Raw genomic sequence first — 22,804 nt, forward strand, 5'->3', positions numbered from 1 at the left:
CTGATTGAAAAATTTGTAACCAGTAACTCTGTTTTATAATACTTACTATTTTTCTCATAATCCATCCCCAAATTAGAGGGAAATACTGGAACTTGTTAGACTCTGGGAATTTAGTTGTGATTTTATTTACACATCATTCAGAATTTGATAGTAAGCTAGAGAATGTGTTCTGACATATATTGAACTAGCGCAATTAAAGCATGTAGTAATTAAAATATCTTTATCACAGGCTGAAATTCGAACAGATTTCAATTACCTCTTTAAAATGATGTCTACACATGATGAATTTCGATGGATGCGATTAAGAATAAATCGAATGGCAGGTGCTTGGATAGAAGCTGTAAAATCACTTGCGGAAAAACAAAATTTAGAAATCAAGCGTAAAAAGGTCAGTTCTAGAACATTTTGTTTTAAGACTTGCCTGAATCATGAGATTTGGGTATCATAGACCAGCATTTATTGCCTACCCCTAACTGCTTTTAAGGCAATAGTATACTAGTTTCTAGGATCGTTGCAACTCATTTAGTAGAGGTACTCCCATCATGCTATTGGTAGAGAGGTTGTAGAATTTGGACTAGCAACAATGAATTAACAGCAATAGACAACCAGTCAGTATGGCATCAAATTTGGAAGGGTGTCTTTTTGGTGGTGTATTATGCACCTGCTGTCTTGCTCTCCTCAGTCATGGGGATTGCAGATTAGGAAGGTGCTGTTGAAGGATCTTGGTCAGTTGCTGCAGTGCATCTTATAAATGATGCATGCTGCTGCCATGGATTACCAGTGTTGGGTGGGTTGCCAAGGGGCTGCTTGGTGCCAAGCTGTTTAAGTGTTGTTGGAACTGCACTCATCACAACTTGATTTGTACTTGATGAATCTGGTTTGGCGAAGTTGGAAAGAGTTACTTGCTGCAAAATGCCTTGCTTTTGACCTGAATTTGTAGTCAGATTTTGTGGCTAAAGAAGTGAAGCATCTGATTATTAATGACTGAGGATGATGGAAGGATCTAGCCACAGTAATACTGTTGAATGTCAACAGGACAAAGCTAGATTCCTCCTTGTTGGTTAATTGCCTGATATTTGCCACTTTTCATTCCAAGCTTGAATACGTTCAGATCTTGATGTATCCAAGCATGAACTGCTTCATCTGTAGGGTCTCAAATGGAGTGGTACACAGAAATCATCAGCAAATTGCCAAACTTCTGGCCATCTAATGGAAAGTAGTTCACTGAAGTAGATGAAAATTTAGGCACTCAAAACTGTCCTGGGATTGAGACGTAGAGCATAGAACATTATAGCGCAGTGCAGACCCTTCAGCCCTTGATGTTGCACCGAGCTAGCCTATACTATTCCATTTGCATCCATATGTTTATCCAGTGACCATTTAAATGCCCTTAAAGTTGGCAAGTTTACTAAGTTACAGACAGGGTATTCCACGCCCTTACTGTTGAGTAAAGAAACTACCTTTGACGTCTGTCTTTTGATGTCTATCACCCCTCATTTTAAAGCTGTGTCCCTTTGTGCTAGCCATCACAATCCAAGGGAAAAGGCTTGCACTGTCCACCCTATCTAACCCTCTGGTTATCTTCTATGTCTCAATTAAGTCATCTCTCCATCTTCTCTGTAACAAAAACAACCTCCAGTCCCTCACCATTTCCGATAAGACCTTCCCTCCATATCAGGCAACATCCTGGTAAATTACCTCTGAACTCTTTCCAAAGCTTCCACATCCCTCCTATAACACGGTGATCAGAACTGTGCGCAGTATTCCAGGTGTGGCTGCACTAGAGTTTTGTACAGCTGTCACATGACCTCATGGCTCTGAAACTCCATCCCTCTACCAATAAAAGGTAACATACCGTATGCCGCCTTGCCACCCAGGTTAATTGGGTTGTTAACTTTCAGGGATTAGATTAGATTAGATTACTTAGTGTGGAAACAGGCCCTTCGGCCCAACAAGTCCACACCGCCCCGCCAAAGCGTGACCCACCCATACCCCTACATCTACATCTACCCCTTACCTAACACTACGGGCAGTTTAGCATGGCCAATTCACCTGACCTGCACATCTTTGGACTGTGGGAGGAAACCGGAGCACCCGGAGGAAACCCACGCAGACACGGGGAGAACGTGCAACCTCCACACAGTCAGTTGTCTGAGGCGGGAATTGAACCCGGGTCTCCGGCGCTGTGAGGCAGCAGTGCTAACCACGGATCTATGTACATGGCAACTGAGATCTGTCTGCTTATCTATACTACCAAGAACCCTAACATTTAGCTCAATACTCTTTATTCCTGTTGCTCCTTCCAAGGTGAATTACCTCTCTTTTCTGCATTAATCTCCAATTGCCACTTCTCAGCCGAACTCTGCAGTTTATTTATGTCCCTCTAGCCTGCAGCCTACCTCGCTTCCTAGAAAATCCTCTGATAAATCCCATCCAGTCGAGGTCACTTACCTATTTTCACACTTTCCAGAATTGCTAACAACACCTTTTGAACCTCAATCCTGTCTAGTAGCCTGTATCTCCGTATTCTTGTTGACAACATTGTCTTTTTCCATGTGAATACTGACAAAAAATATTCATTTTGAGCTTCTTTCTCCTCCAACTCCATGTACAGCTTCCCAGTACTGTCCTTAACAGGCCCTAATCTTACTCTAGTCATTCTTTTATTCCTGGTCTACCTATAGAAAGCTTTAGGATTTTCTTTGATCCTATCCACCAATGACTTTTCATGTCCCCTCTTGCCTTCTTTTCGTTCTCTCTTTCGGTCTTTCCTGGCTAACTTGTAACTCTCAAATGCCCTAACTGAGCCTTCATATCTTATCTTAACATAAGCTGCCTTCTTCCTCTTGATAAGAGATTGAACTGCCTTAGTAAACTACGGTTCCCTCACTTGACCACTTCCTCCCTTTCTGACAAGCACACACTTATCAAGAACACTCAGTAGCTGTTGCTTGAATAAGCGTCACATTTCAATTGTGTCCATCCCCTGCAGTTTCCTTCCCCTTCTATGCATCCTAAATCTTGCCTAATTGTATCATAAATGCCTTTACCCCGAGCTATAACTCTTGCCCTGTAGTATATACCTAACCCTTTCCGTCACTGAAGTAAATAAAACCTGACCAAGATGACTTACCCAGTACCAAATCCAGTGTGGCATCACCTCTTGTTGGCTTGTCTACATACTGTCAGGAAACCCTCCTGAACACATTGGACAAAAAATAACCCATCTAAAGTACTCAAACTGTATCACTTCCAGTTAATATTTGGAAAGTTGAAGTCCCCCATAAGAACTACCCAGTTACTTTTGCTCCTATCCAGAATCATCTTTGCAATCCTTTCCTCTATATCTCTGGAACTATTCGGAGACCTGTAGAAAACTCCCAACAGGGAGTTTTCCTCCATTTGACCACAGCCATAATTTTTTGGGCTATTTGTGACTCCAGCCAGTAGACAGTGTCCTGATTCTCATTGACTTCGATTTTGTTTAAATTCCTTGATTCCACACTCCGTCAAAAGCTGTGTTAATGTTAGTTATGCTGATGTACCTCTGTTATTTTAAACATCATAAGATGAACATTACAATTCTATTATGTTAATAATCTGTATCTTTTTAAGGGGATATATAGAATTCAGTGAAGATGGCTTTCTGTTCAGGTTAAGTTTGCTCGCTAATCTGGTAGGTTTGGTTCTCCAACGTTGTGTCACTATGCTAGGTAACATCAATGAGTTCTGTTGAAGTGCTGGTGTTCTGTTTCATTTTCTATTTGGGTGTCTTAGTCTGTTCATGTGGGTGATATCATTTCCTGTTCTCTTTCTCAGATGTTGGTAAATGGGGTCCAAATTGATGTGTTTATTGGAGTTCCGGTTTGAATGCCAGGCCTTTAGGAATTCCCTGTGTGTGTGTGTGTGTGTGTGTGTGTGTGTGTGTGTGTGTGTGTGTGTGTCTCTGCCTCTGCCTCTGCTTAGCCTGTCCTCCTTTGTCTGTGTGTAAAGGTACTAGTGATAGCTGGTCATGTCTTTTGGTGGCTAGTTTCCTGCCTGTCTGTCTAATTTGTAGTGTTTGTTGCAATCCTTTGTAGGCTATTTTGTATGTGACATTCATTTTCCTGGTTGTTGGTACATGGTCCTTCAGGTTCATCAGTAGTTGTTTGTTTGTTGGTAGGTTTGTGGGCTACCATGGTGCCAACGGGTCGGCGTAGTCTGGTAGTTGTCTGATGTCTTTTGATACCTGATAGTGTGGGTAGAGTTTCTGAGCATGTTGTCTTCTTTTGGGTTTGTTGTTTAAGAATCGGCTGACTGTGCTTATCGGGTATCGGTTGTTCTTGAACACGCTATATACAAAATGTCTGAGAACAAACCTCCTAGCTCAGTGACCAAACTTTAAACCTGAACCTGCACCTCCACCTGAGCTACAAAAAAAAGGCTTTCTATCCCAAACATTTTGAAGTGAAAGTTTGAGTTATTAGATCTAAACTTGCAGAATTCATTTTGGGATGTTTGACTGCCGCCTGAAATTACTTAGCCTTCCTGTTCTCAAAAGCACTTCTAAATTCAGACGTACTCATAGAACGCTACAGCGCAGTCTAGCCCTCTGTTACACCGACCTGTGAAAGTAATCTGCCCATCTAACTGACATTGTTCCATTTTTATCCATATGTATATTCAATGCCCATTTTAAATGGCCTTCACTTCGGCTGATTTACTACTGTTGCAGGCAGGCCGTCCCACACCCCTACTACTGTGGAAAAAGCTACCCCTAATATCCAGCCTAAATCCATGTCCCGTCGTGTTAGCCATAATCCGAGGGGGGGGAAAAGGATCTCTATGTCCACCCAATCTAACCCCTGATTTATCTTATGTCTCAATTAAGTCACCTTTCAACCTCCTCTGCAACAAAAACAACCTCTGTTCCCTTAGCCTTTCCCCATAACACTACCTTTGCATATCCAGCAACATCCGAGTAAATCTCCTCTGAACTCCTTTCCAAAGCTTCCACGTTCTTCCTATAATATGGTGACTGTAACTGCACGCAATAGTCTAGGTGTGGCCTTACCAGTGTCTTGTACAGCTGAAGCATGACCTTGTGAATCCAAAACTCAATCCCCTACCAATAAACGCCAACACACCATGTACCTTCTTGACAACACCTCCACCTGGGTGGTAACTTTCAAGGATTTATGCACCAAGACACTGAGATCTCTCTGCTCATCCAAACTTCCAAGAATTTTACCATTAGCCTAGTACAGTGCATTACTGTGACTTCTTCTGAAGTGAATTACCTCACACTTTTCCGCATTAAACTCTGCCATTTCTCAGCCCAGCTCTGCATCTTATCGATGTCCCTCTGTCACCCACAACATCCTTTGGCCCTATCCATAACTCTAAGAGAAAGTGAGGACTGCAGATGCTGGAGATCAGAGCTGAAAACGTGTTGCTGGAAAAGCGCAGCAGGTCAGGCAGCATCCTAGGAGCAGGAGAATCGACTATTCGGGCATGAGCTCATGCCCGAAACATCGATTCTCTTGCTTCTAGGATGCTGCCTGACCTGCGCTTTTCCAGCAACACGTTTTCAGCCCTATCCACAACTCTGCCTACCTTAATGTCACCTGCAAGTTTACTAACCCATCCTTCTACGCCCACATCCAGATCATTTTTCAAAAATGACAAACAACAGTGGCCCCAAAACCGATACTTATGGCACACCACTGATAACTGAGTTCCAGGATGAATATTTTCCCATCAACCACTGCCCTCTGTCGTCTTTCATTTAGCCAACTTCTGATCCAAACTGCTAAATCACCTTCAATCCCAAAACTCCATATTTTGTGTACTAGCCTACCGTGTGGAACCTTATCAAACACCTTACTGAAGTCCATATACACCACGTCAACTGCTTTACCTTTATCCACCTGTTCGGTCACTGTCTTTGAAAAATTCAGTAAGGTTATTGAGGCATGACCTATCCTTCTCAAATCTGTGTTGACTATTCCCTAATCAAATTATTTCTTTCCAGATGATAAATCCTATCTCCTCTAACCCTTTCCAACACCTTTACCCTCACTGGCTCACTGGCCTATAATTACCAGGGTTGTCCTGACTCCCTTCCTTTAAACGAGGGAACATTTGCTATCTTCCAGTCCTCTGGTGGTATTACTGTCCACAATGATGACTTAAAGATTGAAGCCAAAGTCTCCGCAATCTCCCTGGCTTCCCAGAGGATCAGAGGATAAATCCCATCCAGCCCAGGGGTTTTATCTATTTTCAGATCTTCCAAAATTGCTGAAACCTCTTCTTTGTCAACCTCAATCCCATCTAATCTTGTAGACTGTATCTCACTAGCGTTGCCCTTTGCTAATGTGAATACTGATGAAAGGTATTTCTTAAGTGCTTCCCCTATGTTCTCCAATTCCACAAACAACTGTCCATTACTATCTTTGGCCCTAATCTTACTCGATTCATTGTTTTATTCCTGATTATATCTATGGAAAACCTTAGGATCAAGGAAATCCTATCTGCGAACAACTTTTTCTCATGTCCCCTCCTGGCTGCTCTTAGCCCTTTCTTTAGGTCTTTTCTGGCTAACTTATAACTCTCGAGTCCTCTAACTGAGCCTTCACACCTCATCCTCGCAAGCCTTCTTCCTCTCTAGACAAGAGCTTCAACTTTAATGAACCAAGGCACCCCCCCCCCCCCCCCCCGCCCCTCCCAAACCACCACCACCACCAAACAACTACCTCCCTACCTGATAGGTATATACATAACAAGGACTTGCAGTAGCTGTTCCTTGAATAAGCTCCACATTTTAGTGTGTCCATCCCCTGCAGTTTCATTCCCCATCCTATGCACCCGAAATCTTGCCTAATCGCATCGTCATTACCTTTTTCCTTTAGTTATACCTCTTTCCCTGTGGTATATACCCAAACCCATTGCTATTGTAAACCGAACTGAATTGTGGTTACTATCACCAAAGTGCTCACCTACGTTCAAATCCAGCACCTGGCTAGGTTCATTCCTCAGTCACGAATCCAATATGGCATTGCCCCTTGTTGGCCTGTCTACATACTATGTCAGAAAACCCTCCTGCACACAGTAGACAAAAATTGACCCATCTAAACTACTGGAACGATAGTACTCCCAGTCAATATTGGGGATGTTCAAGTCCCCCATAACAACTATCCTATTACTCTTGCTCCTATCGAGAATCATCTTTGCTATCCTTTTCTCTACATCTGTGGAATGTTTCAGAGGGCTATAGAAAACTCCTAACGAGGTGACCTCTCCTCCTGTTTCTCACCTCAGCCCAAACTACCGCTGTGGATGAGTCCTCAAACATTCTCTCAGCTGCTGGAATACTACCCTTGATTTAACCCACCCCGCCCCCCGCGCAATCACTTTCTCTGTACTTGCTGAAACGTCTAAATCCTGGAATCTGCAACAACCATTCCTGTCCCTCCAGCCATGTCCCTAAAATGGCCACAACATCAAAATCCCAGGTGCCAACCCATGCTGCAAGTTCACCCACCTTATTCTAGATGTTCCTGGCATTGATGTACATACATTTCAAACCAACATCCTGACTGCTGGTACCCTCTTGTGACCTTGTAAACCCGTCCCTGCCCTCACTACCCTCAATCTCCTATACACTGCAACTACAATTCCGGATCCCATCCCCTGCTGCATTAGTCTAAACCATCGCCACCATTGCAAGGATATTGGTACCCCTGTACGTACAGGTCTTACCTTCCCCAGAAAGAGCTCCAATTATCCAGGAATCCACAATCCTCTCTCCTACAGCCATGTGTTCTGTTCCTCACTTCCGTAGCACGTGGTACGGGCAACAAACCAGAGATAACAACTGTTTATTCTAGCTCTAAGCTTCCATCCTAGCTCCCTGAATTTTTCCCTCAGATCCCAGTCTTTCCTGCTACCTATGTCGTTGGTGTCTGTGTGGAGCATGACTTGGGGCTGCTCCCCCTCAAGGATGCTAAAAACACAATTCGAGACATCACGAATCCTGGCAGCTGGGAGGCAGCACACCAATCGTGAGTTTCTCTTGTTCCCACAAAAATGTCCTATCTGTCCCCTTACTATGGAGTCCCAGTAACTAAAGCTCTGCTCCTTTTCACTCTTCCCTTCTGAGCAACAGGGACAGACTCCGTGCCAGAGACCTGTGCCCTATTGCTTATCCCTGGTAAGTCGTTCCCCAACCCCGCCCTTCAACAGTATCCAAAAACAGTATACTTGTTGTTGAGAGGTAACCACCACAGGAGATCCCTGCACTGGCTGTTGGTTCCTCTTCCTACTCCTGACTATAACCCATCTATCTTCTTCATATGGCTGTGGAGTAACTACCTCTCTGTAACTCTTCTCAATAGCCACACTCTGCCTCCTGAATGATCCAAAGTTCATCCAGCTCCAGTTCCCTAATACAGTTCTTGAGGAGCTGGGGTTGAGTGCCCTTCCCTCAAATAAAGTCAGCAGGGACACGAGAGGTGACTCTTACCTCCCACATACTGCAGGAGGAAAATTTAACTGTCCTAACATCCATTCCTGCTAATTTAAATTCCCCAATAGACACCTGAAAAAATGAAAATGCGAAAGAAAATACTTGTCACCTTACCAACCGACGCACAGAACGTTTGTTTTTTGGTCGGAGGAGGATGGGTGGGAGACACTGCCTGAGTAGTGTTTCAGGTAAAGCAACTGCCCAACTATGTAACCTTGTCACCTCTCTGCCTCCTGCTCAACACTCCTGCACTTTCTGCTGCTGAAACAAATTATTCCATTCCTATAATAGGCAACATTCTATGTTGTGGATATCTGAGTGTGTGTGCACGCGTGCTCGTGCTCCTCAGCTTTTCAGTTTTAAATAAATTCTATGTTAGTACATAGATGCTTCAATTATATTTTCAAAAATTCCATGATTGAGCAGCATTGTGAATCAAGAAAGCAAGTTTTTGTACAGATGACTAACTTCCATTGGACTGGAACAACTTGGTTTATCAGAATTGAAGCAGTGAAAGTTGCCATAATCCCAGAGGATCACAGGATGCACTCTCATAAGAGAGGAAAAAGAAGGGGACTGGTAGTGAGTTAAACTCAAATTACTCTGTGCTGTTGTCAATCTGCAAGACAATCCAATCATCAAGCCAATTGAGTTATCTGAGCTCCATTGTAGCTCTATTCCAAGATTTGTGTGCATGTAGATTTCATTGCCTGTTTTAATGTGAGAATGCTTTTTTATATATTGTAATTTTAAAGTACTCTTTAAATTTTCTTCAGTAATTTGTGTGCATTTTTGTTTCTTAGATTCTAATCCATCTTGGCCTTTTAACAAAGGAATCAGGCTTTAAGATTGCAGAGAATGCCTTCAGCGGTGGCCCTCTTGGTGAATTAGTTCAGTGGAGTGATTTGATTACAACCCTTTACCTGCTGGGCCATGACATTAGGATTTCAGCCTCACTGGCTGAACTAAAAGAGTAAGGGTTTAACCTGCATAAAATCCCAAACTTTCTTGCTGAGTCAATTTGTAGGAATAGTATTGTTTCTGATTAATTCCAAGTACTAAGAATAGATGAATACATCAAGTATATTAATGTATATTCATGTGAAAGAAAGCTATAGCAATATTAGCCTGAAACACATGGATTTTGATTTATTTGTGCCGACTTGCTATTCATTGGGGACAACTATCATGTGTGCTATCATTGAATTGATTTTAACTTGACCTTTCTATAAAAGCTGAAAATGTTTTGATCAGATGCAATTTTTGTAGAGAAAAATGTGTGAATGGAAGCATTAATTCTGGTTATCTTTTGATGAACTCTTGAGCTTTGTAGCATTTTTTGTTTTAATGTCACAGTTTGTGACTTGTATGTAAGGCGTGCTTTTCCTTTTCTGTTTATGCTTAACTTGAATCTTGCTATGTTGTCTCAAAATATAGCTCAATACATATTACAATTTTGGCCATGATTTTATATTTGAAAATTATAATGTGGACTGTAGTTGAATTCACTTCTGTTTCAAGCAAGATTCCCTGAAGTGCATTCATGAACCAGATTATTTTTTATAACAATTGAATCCAAATTTGTCTCTGTCATGGTGGATGTGTTCAGAATATTGGCCTTTGATTGTGGATTGCTAAGTGCATTAGTTGCATCTTAACTTTCTAACTGGAAACTGATTAATTAAAATGTAAATCAATATGGTTCTGGTATTTTTATAGATGAGATCTGTATGAAGATACTAAATTTTGCTATCATGCAACTTTTTGATTGGAACAGTTACTAGACTCTAGTGCTGCAATGTAAGCTCTCTCAGCCATGCATTATGACTGACTGCAGTTTATAAAAGTGTGTATACATTGTGTCCCCAGTTTGGCTTAGAGAATAATGTCTTTTTTTTAGACCGAGGACTGAAGTTGTCAGCATCTTGAAACAGTTGTAGCAAACTGAATACTGTAAACTAATGGGACTAGAAACATTTTAAACATATTTGAGAAAGTTTGCAGCAGCCAAAGCAGAATTGGTAAATTGAATGCTTTTTAAGCAGAGGCAGAATAGAAGCAATTCTGGCCATGGTAGAATTGAATGCTGACAAAACATTCAAATTTTGCACATTTCAATTAAATTGACAGTTTGCATTCTTCTTTTTCCTGCAGATCATCTGTTGCACTTTGTACATTTGTTTTTAAGAAATCTAGTGGCCCTTACCATTATAAATGTGATAGAATTTGTATGTCACTGTTAACTCTTAAATGTTTTGAATTTTCTGATTTTAAAAATATTGTATCTGTTTGCTTTTATAGAATAATGAAGAAAGTGATGGGTAACAGGTCGGGTTGCCCTACTCGTGGTGATAAGATTGTAGAACTAATCTATATTGATATTGTTGGTTTGACACAATTTAAGAAAACACTTGGTCCATCTTGGGTTCATTATCAGTAAGTGCTGCTCTTTGCATTATGTACTAGCCTGTGCCATTGTTGCAATGATATTTACTGAGGAAACTCAATTATCCAAATACCAATTATCCAAAAATCAGATAATCCGAAGGAGATCTCACAGTCTTGATGGAAACGTTGCATCAAGGACGTGTTTCCAACAGTGATCGCATCTTTGTTTAGTGATTAAACAGTCTCTCTCTCTCTCTCTCTCTCTCTCTCTCTCTCTCTCTCTCCCCCCACTTTCCCTGGAGTTCTAATAGGGGTGGACCCTAACCCTGCCCTTCCCCAGATATTCTCTCCAACATTGTCATTTGCAGGGCAAAGGTGGAACCTTGTAAAAAGTTGTATGTGCACACACGCACACTATTTGGAGACTTACCCCACAAAGGCGGCAGCAGCAGTATGGTTGTTGGAGTCCAGTCCAGCTGCCCCGGAGAGGGGCGAGTGTCTGATGACGTTGGGAGGGGGTTGTTGGCGGTGTTGCACGGGGGATCAGTGTTGGGGGTGGGGTTGTTTGCAAGGGGCCCATGTTGGGGACAGGGGGTGGTGGTGAATGGAGTTAGGGGTGGGGCTCACATACTGTGTGCTGTTGCAGTCTCCTGAATGGGGAGCAGACTTTAAAAGCTCCAAGGCCCAGAGGAAAGACATTTGCTCAATTAACCGGATAGTCTATTATCCGAACGAAATAGTGCCCGCCCATCAAGTTTGGATAATCGAGGTTCCCCTCTATACTACATACTACCATGAGTATGGACTCTATAAAATCTTTCCAAGGATGAAGTTGCAATATACTTGGGAGTGCATAGTGAAATAGGGCTGAGTTAGCCTAGCTTCCACATTGGGAGGTCATACCTGACAAATCTGTTAGATGTTTTTGTGGAGGTAACACAAAGGTTAGACAAAGAGCCAGTTGATGTGATCTGTTTGGATTTTCAGAAGGCCTTTGACAAGCTGCCACACAGGAGGCTGCTCAGAGCCCATGATAGGGGTAAGTTAGTGGCATGAATAGAGGATTGACTGAATGACAGAACTCTGTGATTAAGGAGCCTTTCTTGTGATGGTAGCAAGTGACTAGTGGAGTTGTTTTGGACCGTAACTATTTACATTACAGATTGTTAATGTGTACAAAGGAAATTGAGGTCATTGTTGCTAAGTTTGCAGATGACACAAATCAGTGCAGGCGCAGGTAGTTTTTGAGGAAGTCTGAGATTGCAGAAGGACTTACGTAGGCTAGGAGAGATGGCAAAGAAGTGACCGTATTGTGTGGGAAAGTAAGATGGTAGGAAGAATAGATGTGTACCCAATTGCAAATGGGAAGGCTTTGGAATTCAGTAGCACAAAGGGGCATAAGTCTTAGTTCAGGATTCTCTTAAGGTTAACATAGGTTCAGTTGGCAGTTAGGAAGGCAATTCAATGTTAGCATTCATTTCAAGAGCAGAACTTTACACTGAGGCTGTAATCCGACTGCTAGGAGAAAGTGAGGACTGCAGATTCTGAAGATCAGAGCTAAAAATGTGTTGCTGGAAAAGCGCAGCAGGTCAGGCAGCATCCAAGGAGCATGAGAATCGATGTTTCGGGCATTCCTAAAGAAGGGCTCATGCCCGAAACATCGATTCTCTTCCTTGGATGCTGCCTGACCTGCTGTGCTTTTCCAGCAACACATTTTCAGCTGTAATCATTTGGAATATTCTGAGCAGTTTTGGGCCCTGGGTCTAAGGAAGGATGTGTTGGCACTGTAAGGTTTCCTGAGAAGACTTATTAGAATGATCCTGGGGATGAAGGGTTTGCCATATGAACACCTGTTGAGCACTTGTCTGTACACAGTGAAGTTTAGAAGAATGAGCGGAATCTGACTGAAAGTTGCAGGATACTGGGACGTCTGGATGGAGTAGATGTGGAGACTATGTTCCCACTAGTAGGAGACACACTGACCCGAGGATACAGTCTCCACGAAGGGATAACCCTTTAGAACTGAGCAGAGGCAAAATTACTTCAGCCAGAGTGGCTAACCTATGAAACTAATAGCTACAGATGACTGTGGATATCAGTCGTCGAATGTATTTAAGATATGTTCTTGATTAGTAAGGGATCAAGGGTTAGGGAGGGAAGACAGAAAAATGGGGTTGAGAAACATTAGCCAGGATCAAATAGTGGAGCAGACTCGATTAGCCAAATGGTCTAATTCTGCTCCATGTCTTGTGGTCTTATGGTTTATGGTCAACTCCATTCTGATGGGGAGAGGAGAAACCGAGAGAGAGCTGTGAGCTTGGTGTTTGTGGAATGTCTATTTTGCACTTGCAATTTCATTTGATTTCACTTGAAATTCTGTAATACTACATATGGAGTACTTCTTTCAAAGAGCAAACTTCAAATTTGAGGGGAAAATGGGCTCATGTGATCCCTGCAGATTAGTAACAAAAAACGTGCCTTCACTCAAGTGAATGGATTCCAACGTAGTCTCAGCAAATTTACATCCATTTCATGGGACTGAGAGGGACAGATGCTATTAGTGTTCGTTAATGCCCATTCCAAGTTGTCCAAGGTGGCAGTCATTAAGTTGGTTCCAGCAGAAGCAATGATAGACCAAATGGATGGAATAGTTGCCATGTTTAGAAGTCCCATCAAGTCATGATTGAGAGTTTGAGTACCCCTTAGTAAGTGAGAATCTTATATATGATATCTCCTCTGCAACAAACTGCCAAGTGGAGAGATTTGTTCAAACCTTGAAGCAGGCTTTAAAGGCTTCACAAGTAGAGGGCTCATTAGGACAATGAATCAGCAAGTTCCGAAGGATGTGTAGGAATGTGCCACAGGTGACAGTTCAATGTTTACTAATGTCTTTATTGTTCAACTGCAAGCTGAGAACCATGTTTAACTTATTGTGGTTGGAAGAGACCAGATGGGTAAATTGAAATCAAGGAGCACAATTGTCCAGAAAGGCATGAAACTCTAGTTCGAGGGTATTTGACAGGAGAGACCACATTGGTCTGGGGAAAATGGATCCCAGGAGTGGTGGTTGCACAAACAGTACTGTTGTGGTTCTGTTCGCCGAGCTGGGAATTTGTCTTGCAAACGTTTCGTCCCCTGTCTAGGTGACATCCTCAGTGCTTGGGAGCCTCCTGTGAAGCGCTTCTGTGCTGTTTCCTCTGGCATTTATAGTGGCCTGTCTCTGCCGCTTCCGGTTGTCAGTTCGAGCTGTCCACTGTAGTGGCCGGTATATTGGGTCCAGGTCGATGTGTTTGTTGATAGAATCTGTGGATGAGTGCCATGCCTCTAGGAATTCCCTGGCTGTTCTCTGTTTGGCTTGCCCTATAATGGTAGTGTTGTCCCAGTCGAATTCATGTTGCTTGTCGTCTGTGTGTGTGGCTACTAAGGAAAGCTGGTCGTGTCATTTCGTGGCTATTTGGTGTTCGTGTATACAGATCGTTAACTGTCTTCCTGTTTGTCTGATGTAGTGTTTTGTGCAGTCCTTGCATGGGATTTTGTACACTACATTGGTTTTGCTCATGTTGGGTATTGGGTCCTTTGTTCTGGTGAGTTGTTGTCTGAGAGCGGCTGTTGGTTTGTGTGCTGTTATGAGTCCTAGTGGTTGCAGTAGTCTGGCTGTCAGTTCGGAAATGCTCCTGATGTATGGTAGTGTGGCTAGTCCTTTGGGTTGCAGCATGTCCTTGTTCCGTTGTCTCTCCCTTAGGCATCTGTTGATGAAATTGCGAGGGTATCCGTTTTTGGCGAATACCTTATAGGTGTTCCTCTTCCTCTCTTTGTAGTTCTGGTGTGCTGCAGTGTGTTGTGGCCCTTTTGAATAGTGTCCTGATGCAACTTCATTTGTGTGTGTTGGGGTGGTTGCTTTCATAGTTCAGGACTTGGTCTGTGTGTGTGGCTTTCCTGTAAACCTTTGTGGTGAATTCTCCGTTCGGTGTTCTCTGTAACATCACGTCTAGGAATGGGAGTTGGTTGTCCTTTTCTTCCTCTCTAGTGAATCGGATTCCTGTGAGTGTGGCGTTGATGATCTGGTGTGTGTTCTCTATTTCTGTGTTTTTAATTATTACAAAGGTGTCATCCCAACATGATGGCACGATACCCAACATGAGCAAAACTAATGTAATGTACAAAATCCCATGCAAGGACTGCAGAAAACACTACATCGGACAAACAGGAAGACAGTTAACGATCCGTATACACGAACACCAACTAGCCACGAAATGACATGACCAGCTATCCTTAGTAGCCACACACACAGACGACAAGCAACATGAATTCGACTGGGACAACACTACCATTATAGGGCAAGCCAAACAGAGAACAGCCAGGGAATTCCTAGAGGCATGGCACTCATCCACAGATTCTATCAACAAACACGTCGACCTGGACCCAATATACTGGCCACTACAGTGGACAGCTCAAACTGACAACCGGAAGCGGCAGAGACAGGCCACTATAAATGCCGGAGGAAACAGCACAGAAGCGCTTCACAGGAGGCTCCCAAGCACTGAGGATGTCACCTAGACAGGGGATGAAACGTTTACAAGACAAATTCCCAGCTCGGCGAACAGAACCACAACAACGAGCACCCGAGCTACAAATCTTCTACCAAACTTTGAACAAACAGTACTATTATCATATTATACATACTAGGGAAGGACTGGTGTGGAGTAGACATGTTGACCAGCTGGTCGCTGCATCTCCCCAATGGAGAGGGCTGTAAGGAGTTATATCTCAGAATGCAGAGCAGGTCCAAATGGAACCGGGGTGAGACAGCTGCCCATGTGTCTGAGAGCCAGGCTTTGTACCCTAGGAGAAGACAACAGCAGTGTCACAGCTAATCAGAGGGTGTATCTATGGAATAACGGGAGGTTCCATATGCTATTATTTTAGAAAAGGTTCCTGAAACGACGAGGTAGTTCTCGAGTAACCGCCATAACCGTGAGAGTAATCATGTCAGTGTAGTTTATGGGATGGAGGTACTGCTCATTCTTTCATGGTTGCTTTGTTTGTAAATATTCCAGATAGTGTGCATGTGTTGTCAACAATGCCTGTGTAATCTTGATTATTGTTGGATATATCTTTTTTAAAAATAAAAGGGGAGGAGTGTTATGTATGTAGTCAGGGATGTTGGCCTTTTTAGAGAGCTGATCAGCTCACCCAGAGGGACAGAGCTTGGATCCAGTCTAGAGCCAACTGTGGAGGTGTCAGTACCATCAAGAAAGTATTCTTGTTTAGATTTTATGATTTGTCTACCTGATGTACAATTATTAATTGCAAAGGAAGCACCGCCAATTATTGATTAATCCTTTGCTGGATGTCATGCATTTAGAGTATATTAGAATATGTGCAGGAAGTTTTCTAAAAGGCATATTTTGGAAGTGACTAGAGGCCATACTGAATAGCCACTCTGACTTAATCTGGCAGTCAAGGAGCCTCCTTTTATTTTCTCTATAACTGGATCACCAAGTAGTTAGGGCTGAGACATCATCAAAACATGGAAACTAGGAGCAAGAGTAGGAAATTCAGTCTTTCAAGTCCACTCCACCATTCATTATAATCATCCAACTCCATAGTCTATTCCTGCTTTAACCCCACATTCTCTGATTCCTATAGCCCCAAGTGTGATATCCTAATTCCTTGAAATCTTGTGCTGTTTTTGCCTCAACTGCTGTCTGCAGTAATGAATTCCCCAAACTCGCCATTCCCTGTGTGAAGAAGTTTCTCCTCCTCTCCATCCTAAATCCTCCATATCTTTGATTGTGACCACTAAATCTCAGGCTGTGACTCTGCCATCAGGATCATCCTTTTCTGTATCCATTAGAATTTTTTAGGTTTCTGAGACTGTCTACTTTTGCTCCACCCACTCCATCTCATCTTGTTTTCCAATTTACTTTTTCTAATTCAAGTGATGTGAGCATTGCTGGCTAGGCCAGCATTTATTATCCATCCCTAATTACCCTTGAGGGGACTGAGGATTGCCTCCTTGAACCCCTGCAATTCAATTAATGTTTAGACATTCTCAATGCCTGAAGGGAAGGAATTCCAAGAATTTGACCCAACAGTGCTGTCGGTGCAGTGATAAATTTTCAAGTCAGGATGGTATGGCTTGTGTTCCAATGTATCAGCTGCCATTCTCCTTCCAGTTGATGAGTTTTTATGGGTTTGGAAAGTGCTGTCTAAGGGTCCTTTGGCAAACTTCTGTAGTCTTGTCTTGTAGATTGTATTACTATATATTAATGCTGGAAGAAGTGAATGTTTTAGAATTTGATGCCAGTCCAGTGCACTGTTTCCATCACTCATGACTGTCCTCATGAGTAATGGCGGTGCAGTCATCGAGACGGCTGGGAAGTATTTTATGACACTCCTGATGCGCCTTGTAGGCGATAGAAAGACTTGGGGAGACAGGGGCAGCTGAATTACTTGTTTCTGGTGAATATTTTAAGCCACCTCCCCTAACTCCCCACAAAAGTTTTCAGCGATTCAGCTACACTAATACCATTTTAAAGGAGCAGTAGTTAGATTTGCTTAGTTGTTGGACATGGTCATTGCCTGTCTGATATATACAGCAAGAATGTTGCTTATCTGCTAAAGCCTGTATATTGTTCAAATCCTTGAAGGTGTTGAACTCAATATTGAGCCCAAAAGGTTATAAATGGCCTAGTTTGAAAATGAGATGTTGTTCCTCCAGTTTATGCTATAATTTGCTGGAGCATTGCAGCATGCCTAGGATAGACAAGTGGGCATGTGAGCAAGACACTGTCAAAATGACTGGCTGTAGGGAGGTTGGAGTCATGATTGAGTATGGGCCAGAGGTGTTCCACAAGCAGTCACCCAATGTGGAGTAGGCTACGTTGATTGCAATGAATACAATACACCAGATTGAAGGAGGTACAAGTTTAAATGCTGCTTCACCCGGAAAGACTGTTTAGGCTCTTGAATGATGAGCAGATGAAGGGACACATGTTCTGTGGTTGTTTGGGAAGGTGGGGTAGTGTTGGTGGTTGAGGAATAGGCTAGTGTATCCCAGAGGGAATGATCCCTTTGCAATGTAGGTGGAGAGTGAGGGGAAGATGTGTTTGGTGGTGGTGTTCTGCTGGAATTGTCTGAAATAGCAGAGTCATAAAGATGTACAGTGTGGAAACAGACCCTTTGATCCAACTTGCTCATGCCCACCCGGTATCCTAACCTAGCCTGGTCCTATTTGCCAGCACTTGACCCATATCCTTCTAAACCCTTCAAATTCATATACCTATCCTTTTAAATGCCTTTTAAATGCTGTAATTGTACCAGCCTCCACTGCTTCCTGTGGCAGCTCGTTCCAAACACAAACCACCCTCTGGAAAAAGTTGCCCCTTGGGTCACTTTTTAAAAAAATCTTCCCCTCTCACCCTAAACCTATACCCTCTCTAGGTCTGGGGACACCCACCCAGGGTAAAAACCTTGTCTATTTAACCTATCTGTGCCCCTCCTGATTTTACGAAAAGAATAATCCTTTGAATGCAGAGGCTAGTGGGATGAAAATGAGGACAAGGGGGACCTGATCATGCTGTTGAGTGACAAAGGGGCAAGGGCAGAAGCATGGTGACAAGTTGGATGCGGTTGAGGGCCCTGTCAACTGCAGTAGGTAGGAAACTATGGTTATTGAAAGAAGTCATGCCTCTTTTAGAAGGTGACATTCTCTGAACAGATCCAACATAAGTGAGAGAACTGGGAGAATGAAATGTAATTCTCGCAGGACATGTGGGAAGAGCTGTAGTAAAGGTAACTATATGGGAGCTAGTGGCTGTGTAATGGATGGTAATAGGCAATTTATTCCCTGAAATGGAGACTGGGGTCAAGGAAAGGAAAGGAAGTGTTGGACATGGACAGTGAAGGTTAGAGGGTTGAACTTGGAGGCAAAATGAACAAATTTTTCAAAGTCTGGGCGGGAGCATGAAGCGGCACTGAAATGGTTGGTGTACGAGAAGAGTTGTGGGAGGGGGCCAAGCACTATCCCACATACCCTATGAAGAGGCAGACATAACTGGGACCATGCAGGTGCCCATAGTCACTACTTTGACTTGGCAGAAGTGAGATGAATTAAAGGAGAAATTGCTCAGGTGAGAGAACAAGTTCTGCCAAGCAGAAGAGGAGGAATGGTGATGGTCAATGGGAATTGTTCAGGCCTCTATTTGAGGAAGAAGCCAAGTGCTTTCAGACCGTCCTGGTGGGGAATGGAGGGATTAGACATCCATGTTGAGCAGGAGGCAGTTAGGGCCAGGGAACTGAAAATTGTCAATAGGGCAGAGGGTATTAGAGGAATTGCGGATGTAGGTGGGCAGGGTCTGGACAAGTGTAGAAAAGATGGAGTCAAGGTAGGAGGAAATGAGCTTGGTGGGGCAGGAATAGGCTGATACAATGGGCCTACTGGGGCAGTCTTGTTTGTGGATTTTGGAAAGGAGGTAGAAGTGGGCTGTCCAGGGTTGGGAGATTATAAAGATGGAGGTCAGTGACCGTCCTAGCAACATTTGTCCACAATGCAATTCTGGTTGAAGCATTTGCAACAACCTTCAACTTTTTTTGTTTTTTTTTTGCATTGACATGCTGGGCTTCCGGGATGGAATATGATTCTTCCGCCAATGAATTGTCTAATTTTCCACCACCATAGGTGATTGCATCTGCATCTTCCAATTCTGCCCTTTCTCCCTAGCTTATTTACAAAGTTGGCCACTTTGCCTTGAGTTTCCAAATCCAAATAAAGTGAGATGTGGGAAGAAGTATTTTGGCCTCTGTCTACAGACCATACACCAATATAACAGGGTGGTGGGGGGGAAATGAATCATTTTCAAACAATGTCAGGTCACCCTTCAATATCATTGCTACTTTACCAGCAATGTATGGGAACTCTATGTCGATGGGAAATGCTTTCAAAATAAGCAGTTGCAAATCAATAAACTTGTTGCTGAGCTAATTAGACTTATAGATTCTTCTGGATTCATTGATGGGTGTGGGGGAGATAGAGCCACAGCAATTTTTGAAAGCCGGCAACAACCTGCCAGTTGATCTACTTGCTGCAATTTGCAGCCTTAGAATCAAGCATTTTTGCCTCAAAGGTGATCGAGTTCACTGCAAGTGCAGTCTTTATCCAGGAAAGATAGGGAAGCTCTTGATCTTGGGTGTGGCTTCCTTTGGCATATGATCCTGGTAGGACATCTGCTGAGAGGAGTATGAGAGCATGTGGAAAGAGTTGCAACATAGGCAGAGGGGTTTTTTCAAGTGTCAAGGATGTTGTTCTTTCAGGAGGAGGTTCCTCTGTGAAAGAAGTGAGCTTCACAGGGAAGAGTTGTGGCTACACAGATTAGGACAGCAGTAGTGTCACAGACACATGGCGGGGGTGATTTTAAGACCACGTGAAATAGGAAGAGGGGTAAGCTATTCGGTCCCCATCAAGCCTCCTCTACCATTTAATAGAATTTCTCCTATCCACTTTCCTGCATTTTCCCAATACCTTTTTTTTAATTCCCTTTTTGGTCAAGAATCGACATTTTTCAGGCTTTTAAATATACAAAAGCACTCTGCACCTATAGCTCTCTGTGGCAGGGAGTTCCAAAGACACTTGAATAAGGAAAATTCTTTGTGCTAGAAAAGGAACAAAGTTGTCAAGGTGTGCATGAGACAAAAGCATGAAACTAAGTTACCTTGCCTTTTAAGAAAGGATGAGATAACTGATGATATGGGAGAGACCATGCCATCAAAAGACTACCTATCCTGAGAGGCTGTGATAATCATCATTCCATGCTGACGGGAAGCGAGACCTTTGGTAGCACTGGTAGTCAAGTAATGTGAATTGTCTTCTAGGTCACTGGCTAGAAATTTGTGCCTCTGAATCATAACATTCGTGTAACTCAACTGTCGCGTAATGCTCATCTCTTGAGAATCTGTCCATCTTCCCATGACTTGTTGTGAAATTACAATTGCTGAATCTCCTCTCAGTATCCTGGAAATTTGCATTGTTTGGTAACACAATAGACTTTCAGAGGAAAGTAACTTGCCTCGTATCTCATCAAATCCTGTCCACCTACAAAGCACAAATCAAGTGCTGAAGAATACTTTTGTATTACCTGGATAAGTGTAGCATTGCCAAGAATCAAGACACTATTTGCACCATCTAACATCTTTTGAATATTCATTCCTTCTGCCACTGACGTACAATAGCAGCAATGTGTGACACCTACACGATGCACTGCAGCAACTTACCAGGCTTTCTTTGGCCGCATCTCTCAAACCTGTGACTTGTACCACCTAGAAGGATGAGAGTAACATGCATGGACACATTACCTCCTACAAAGTTGCTTTCTAAGCTGCTTGCCATCCTGTTTGGAACTGTTATTGTTCCTTCATGTTGCTGGATCAATATTTATTAGGTTAGATTCTCCACAGTATGGAAACAGGCCCTTTGACCCAACAAATACACAACGACCCTCCGAAGAGTAACCCACCCAGACCCTTTCCCTCTGACAACTGCAGCTAACGATATGGGCAATTTAGCCTGGCCAATTCACCTAACCTGCACATCTTTGGAGTGTGGGAGGAAACTGGAGTACACAGAGGAAACCCACGCAGACACTGGGAGAACATGCAAACTCCACACGGACAGTTGCCTGAAGCTAGAATTGAACCCGGGTCCCTGGCTGTGAGGCTGCAGTGCTAACCACTGAGCCACCGTGCCACCCCAATATTCTGGGACTCCCTAATAACATTTTGTAGTCAACCAGTGTTAGTGTAACTGGAAGAGTCAGAACAGTGTAGAACATTACTGCAGAAGTTCCTCAACATAGATTTTCTTTTTGCTCAAATAGCTGATTCATCAATGATCTTCCCTTTGTCATTAAATTAGAATGTTGAGTGTGCATTTATTAATATTAAGCACCATTCACAACTTCTCATGTTGAAGCAATGGATAGAATCCTACAGTGTAAAAATGTCTTTTGGTCCATCATGCCTGTGCCAAACAATATACTCCAACCTATACTAATCTCATTTACCTGCATTTGCTCAAATGCAGCAAGATGTGTACAATATCCAGGTTTAGGCAGACAAGTAACATGTTTGGTGTGAATGTTACAAGTGCCAATCAATAACCATTTCCAATATAAGAAAATCTAGCCATCTCTCCATGACATTCAATACCATCACTGAATGAATGCATATCCTTTACTGTCATTTGTACTCCAGTACAAGAGTACAGTGAGGAGTTTTTACATGGCTTCCTTTTAATGGTGCCATCTTGGGTACAAATAGCTAGGTAAAAAATTCTTAAGTGATCTTATACAAAGGAGGTTTTAAAAGGAAAGCAGTAACATTACTGTGTCTGAGAATGAGTTAGAAATTAGACAGTTATAACATTGCAAAAAGGTTTTACATTATAGTCTGAAAGTAACAGCGCAGCATGTGAGGTCAGGCCTAAATCCAGCAAACATCCTGCATTGCTCCAGACTGCTGCTCACTGGCACTTAGCAGCAGCAGCAGCAAGGCGAGTCTCACTGTACCAAGATTCATTTCATCGCATGCCATTCTGGGGCTCAGTATTCCCCACGTGCCATACTACTGCCACTGTGGGACACGGCCTGTGTGCTGAGCTTCCACCTGGTTTCCGGTTGCAACTCATTCCCCCCCCCCCCCCCCCCCCCCCCCCCCCCCCCCTTTACCCCTATCTGGAGAAAAGAGTAATTTTAAAAGTTTTAGGAAGGAGGTAGTTGGAGGAAAAAAAACTGGCAAGCAGAGGGGCTCTGACTGGAGCATTTTACCTTGCTGCCATCTTGTAACATCCTGGGAGTTGCCATTCACCATAAACTGAACAGGACTACCAGAGGGGTGAATTGTCCTGGCATTCTC

The 22,804-nt window shown here is 43.0% G+C and overlaps 1 protein-coding gene across 7 annotated transcripts in view; it reads left to right on the forward strand.

Moving 5' to 3' along the window:
* Positions 1 to 22,804, forward strand: part of mgat5 (alpha-1,6-mannosylglycoprotein 6-beta-N-acetylglucosaminyltransferase) — a 168,733-nt gene that overhangs the window by 74,410 nt on the left and 71,519 nt on the right. For all 7 annotated transcript variants that reach the window (XM_072579655.1, XM_072579653.1, XM_072579658.1 and 4 more), the window contains 3 exons: positions 230 to 388; positions 9,310 to 9,479; positions 10,808 to 10,942. In XM_072579655.1, the coding sequence (XP_072435756.1) occupies positions 230 to 388; positions 9,310 to 9,479; positions 10,808 to 10,942 (464 nt within the window). The remainder of the gene's footprint in view (positions 1 to 229; positions 389 to 9,309; positions 9,480 to 10,807; positions 10,943 to 22,804) is intronic.

Source organism: Chiloscyllium punctatum, chromosome 10, assembly GCF_047496795.1.
Source record: "Chiloscyllium punctatum isolate Juve2018m chromosome 10, sChiPun1.3, whole genome shotgun sequence".
NCBI classification, from domain to species: Eukaryota; Metazoa; Chordata; class Chondrichthyes; order Orectolobiformes; family Hemiscylliidae; genus Chiloscyllium; species Chiloscyllium punctatum.